At 50.7% G+C, this 5,136-nt stretch overlaps 1 protein-coding gene across 1 annotated transcript; it reads left to right on the top strand.

The window, feature by feature from the left end:
• Window positions 1–2,436: 2,436 nt before the first annotated feature.
• LOC121979924 (photosystem II reaction center PSB28 protein, chloroplastic-like) lies at window positions 2,437–4,070 on the top strand. Its single transcript, XM_042531900.1, has 3 exons — window positions 2,437–2,528; window positions 2,926–3,227; window positions 3,313–4,070. The coding sequence occupies exons 1-3, from the start codon at window positions 2,437–2,439 to the stop codon at window positions 3,825–3,827; spliced, it is 909 nt and encodes a 302-aa protein (XP_042387834.1). The 3' UTR covers window positions 3,828–4,070.
• Window positions 4,071–5,136: the final 1,066 nt, after the last annotated feature.

The following is a 5,136-nucleotide window of genomic DNA, read 5'->3' as shown; positions in this document are numbered from 1 at the left end:
GTCGTCACTGGTCTCAGACCAGCTTCAGATATTTTATCTCCCCCGTTCGGGGTCGAGCGGTCTTCACTGGTCTCAGACCAGCTTCAGATATTCTATCTCCCCCGTTCGGCTCACTACTTTCGCTTTCATGCGCCTTCGACTCACGGGCTACACTCCAGTTCGGTTCACGTGCGGTGCGCCCATTCGGCTCACGATTTTTTCATCTCCATTCGCATTCGATTTCACGAGCTATGCTCCCGCTCAATTTTCAGGCTCCATGCCTGACCAACGCTACTTTGCCTCTTGCTCAGTCTCCCGGTCGCGTTTTACGGCAATCCGAGCGGTAGTTTATGATCGCTCAGTCATCCGTTCGGCCACACTTAAATCACTCGATCCAGCGCTCGACATTCTCACGATGGTCTAGTCAGCATCTTATGGTCGACCGGCCGACACTTTCTCAGTCGCGCGCTTGGCATCGTCTGCTCGACGTCTACTCACTCGATTAATATCCTTTCGATCACCCGATCGGTCTCTTCGTGGTCGTGTGCTTGGCATCGCTCATCCTCTCGACGCCCTCCCACTCAGCACTACTCGATTGCCAGGCCAGCATTTTACGATCACCCGATTGGCCATTCTTCTAGCTGCTCGGTTAGCACTCACATAGCCATCTGACCGGTATCGCTCGACCATCCGTTCGGCCGCACACCTGATACCACTTGAGTCACTTGCTCGGCATCGCCATAGCTACTCGGTCGACGTGTAACGATTATGTGATTCTGATTTCGCGTTCGGTAGCGATTCTGTTTTGGGCTTGGTCTAGTCAGTTGGACTTGCGCCTCCTTCGACTAGACTTGAAGGGGAGGCTTGTGATGCGGATGTATTATGGGACTTGGAAGGAATTAAGGAGATGGAGGAGGGCATTTTCGTCATCTCACCTACTTAGGGTTTTGAGTATATGAGGAGCACTATTCATGGAACAGAGGGAGGGGGTTCAGGTTAGGGGATGCCGCCGCCGAGCACGAAGGAGGCTTGGGGGGTTTTTACCACCGCCGCAGAGAGGAGAGGCATCTGCCTCCTCCTCGCGCCTCTCGCCAGCATCCTCACGAGCCCTCCCCTTTTTCCTCCCTCGTCGAAGGCCACGATCTCAGGCACTGCCAAAGTCGCCGCCGCTCCTCTCCTCTCTGATCTTCTCCGCCGCCTTGCGCAAAGGGGGTGCTTCTGCTGTCTGCTACCATCACCATGGACAGAAGCCAAGGCTTCTTCTGGATCCCTCGTTACTACCGCCAGAGAGATCTGCCAGCAACGAGGGGCCACCTCCTCCCTTCTCCTTCGACCTCGGTGCCTCCCGCCGCCCCAACGACAGTGGATGCCGTCGCCAACGCCTCCAGCAGGCGTGTACACCTCCTCGCGCCATAGCCATCGCTGAGAGCACGCCATAGCCGCCTCCGGTAGCCACCGCTGCCACCTCTGGCAACCACCACCACAGCCGCCTCCGGCGTTCAGCGCTGCCATCTCTGGCAGCCACCGCCACAGCCGCCTTTGGCGGCCAGTGTCTCCGGCGTTTAGCGCCGTCACCTCTGGCAGCCACTGCCGCAGCCGCCAACACCTCCTGGTAGCCGTCGTCACCCGCCGAGCAGCCGTCGTCCGAGGGCTCAGGTATCGTACTATGCCCTATATTCCAGCCTGCGAGCCGAGAGTGTGTTCGACCTTCGTGACGTTATTGTATCCTGACCTGTGAACTGATGGAGTGTTCGACCTTCGTGCCATTGTTGTATATCGATCTGCGAGCCGAGGCTGTAGTCGTACCGTGCATCGCCCTGCGAATCCATATCGCACCTGGCTTCGAGTCACTGAAGCCAGCCACTCGCCTGGTGGACATTTGTCTACTATTCAGGGTCACGACGCCTCGATCAGCTCACCCACCTATCCGAGGGTGCCCCCCCCCCCCGAGGCCAGGGTACGTTCTCTCACTCCTTATTCGCGCATTTATTTCTCTGTTATTATCTGGCTGCTCATATATTCGTGGAACCCACCTCGAGCATCGAGGTACCAGGGATCGGGGCAACCCGGTCACTGGCTGCAGGTGTTGTTGACCAGAGGACTCTGGACAACTTGGTCAACATAGAGGATAACTCACCATCCAGGTCATGGAGATACAGTAAACCTTCCAAACATGTCATTCCGACATCCCCGCCTTCTCAGATTCCCGACAAGATCAAACAATATTTTCGGCACCGGGAACCGTGTCATCAGTTGACTACAACAACTGACTTAGTTAAACAATATGCTCAATATGTGGTAAAAAGCGATTCGCTCGCCCCAGCGTCCCCGGCAATCCGTCTCTAGACCAACACGGAGGAGGTAAATCACGGATGACTACTAGCCATTATAAATAGTGAAAACCCATTATCTAAAATATACAACCGCATTCAACTTCAAAATTTCTCTTTGGCCGGGATGACTAAAGGCTTTCAAGTGATAGAGTGGATTGAAGGACACGATGCAAGTAATGATGACGACAATGGAGATGATGAAGAAGCTCCTAGATTGTCACCAGCCAGACCATGAGCAACTTTGATAGGCTTGGACACATTGAGACAATGCTGGAAGAAGGCCTTACGCAGTTCACTGACTTTTAGGAGTCAGTTGATACCGGGCTTGAAGAGCTAAGCTTGGAGCAACATTTGATTGATACATGCTTGACTCATCTCAGTTCCCAATTCTAGACTTTAATTTTGAGCGGCATTAGTCAGAGATGTCTGAGATGTGCACACCCAGAACCTAAGCCAATAGCCACCTCCGGCAGATGATAGTCGACGTTTTTTAGGTGTTTGGGATACTTGTTATGGAACATTTATGCAGCATTTGAACTTATCTGTTGTAATAGATTTTTATTTATTGCCCTTGAACATATTTACTGTAATGGATATTTTGTCATTGTCTTAGAACATCTCTTTCTTGCGGGCCGCAGAAATGGGCTTGGTTTTCTGCTAGTGCTGCTATTCTAGTCTCCGACGATCCAAGGTGGCCCACCCACCACTCGTCTAGGGCCAATACGGAGGACAAGAAAGGGAAGGGAAGTGAAGTGGTTGGCTCACCTTCTTCCACGACACCCTCCTCCTCCCTTCCCTATCCGGCTATCCGCTCCCACCACTCACAAACCACCGCTCGCTCATCTTCCCTCCTCGACGCCGCCATGTCTGCCCTAGTTTCCTCTTCGACCATTGCCAAATGCCCCAACAACCCAGGTTCCTTTCTTTCTCCTATTTCTGTTGTTTTTGTCAGTGATCGATAACACTAGCTCGCGCTCAGCAATCGATGGCTTTATCCCAGTCTTAGCGTCTCCTCCTGCTGTTCCTGGCACAAATCTTCGCCCCGCGTTTGCCGGAAGGCCTCTGTGCCTGCCTCCCCCGCCGGCCGCGTCGAGAGCGCGGGGGCCATGGAACCGTAGCAATAATCGTCATCGTCACTTTCCCAGGACGCGGCCGGTACTGGTACTGATGATGGGGAAGCCGGCGATCCAGTTCATCCAGGGAACCGACGAGCAAACGATACCGGACGTGAGGCTCACCAAATCAAGGGACGGCACCAACGGCGTGGCGATCTTCTCCTTCGACCAGCCGTCGGTGTTCGACTCCTCCGGCGAGCTGGGGGACATCACCGGCTTCTACATGATCGACGAGGAGGGCGTGCTGCAGTCGGTGGACGTCAGCGCCAAGTTCGTGAACGGGAAGCCTTCGAGAATCGAGGCCAAATACGTGATGAGGAGCCCGAGGGAGTGGGACAGGTTCATGAGGTTCATGGAGAGGTACTCTCAGGCCAATGGCTTGCAGTTCGTCAAAAATTGAAGACGGCTTTCTTTCAGCTACTGACTGTGACCAATGCCTATAGATCTCTCTCTCTTTCTTATATTTTGGTTCACTGTCGATCGTCTTCTTAATTAGTTATCGCCTTCTCCTCGGAGACGACGATGTTTGGTGCTCCGTTTCAGATGTGAATGGTCATACAAAATTTATATTGTCTGTTCGCGAACCGGATAAATTTGTTTGACTTGAATCAAACCTATTTTCTATTTTCTATTTTATTTCCTATTTTCTATTTTCTATTTTCTATTTTATTTTCTAGTTTCTACCCTGGTCGAAGCTTATCAAAAGAGTCAGGTAATACAATGTATTATATTCGATACACACACAAACTACTACGCTAAATCATACGTCAAATTATCACACCTCCTCGGGGTAGTGTATCCGAGTTGGTATGTGGTGAGATGCTTATCACATAAGATCATGGGGTCGAAATTCAGGATAGTCGGGGGTGTAAATCTCCGGTTTCTGTGCAACTCACCCCACCTGCCACATGCTCGCTCAGGATGCTGTGATTTACCTCTCTCGTGATGGCCTTGGGTCGGGTGCGACGGGGGCGCTGGGGGCGAGCGATTTCGCCTTATTGCCACATATATATGGGGTGTTGCCACATGAGGTCTTGGGGTCGAAATTCGGCGTGACCGAGCATAATCTCCCCCATGTCTTGACCATTTGCACTAATGGCTAGTAACCACCCATGATTTACCTCTTCCGTGTTGGCCTAGGGTGTAACGCCCGCCCTCCCTGCTAACCCTAAGGGACGGAGCTACGATACTCTATGTACAAATTTTTCTTTTTAAAACAACGGAAGACTTAAAATAATTCTCTTAGTTTAATAAAAACTTTTCTTTTGTTTTCCCTTTCATCAAATCCGAACTACACTATCATGGCCTCAATAACATGATATCAAAATTAGTAGAAACATAACATCAAGTCACACATACGGTACTACAATTCATGATACCAAAGCATAGTTCTTTAAAAGTTTTTAAAGCAGGTTCTTATTTGGTTGCCTAGCCACTGCCACACACATCTCCTTGCCTCTCCTGCTGCTCCTCTAGCTCATCCAACTTTTTCCTTTATCTGTGGTACAAGGACAGTAAGCTGTGAGCACTCATGGCTCAGTAAGTTCCTTTCCTACTCACTAAAACCGAAAATCATAGTATAATCAAAGAATGTCTCAACATGACATCATTTCAACTAGTCATGACATAATGTAACATACTCTTTTAAGCATATCATGCAACATGAAGAAATCATAACTAGTCATGGCATATCATAGCATAAAGCATAG

The sequence above is a fragment of the Zingiber officinale genome, chromosome 5A (assembly GCF_018446385.1).
Source record: "Zingiber officinale cultivar Zhangliang chromosome 5A, Zo_v1.1, whole genome shotgun sequence".
In the NCBI taxonomy this organism is placed as follows: domain Eukaryota; kingdom Viridiplantae; phylum Streptophyta; class Magnoliopsida; order Zingiberales; family Zingiberaceae; genus Zingiber; species Zingiber officinale.
This window is presented reverse-complemented; position numbering and strand designations above follow the sequence as displayed.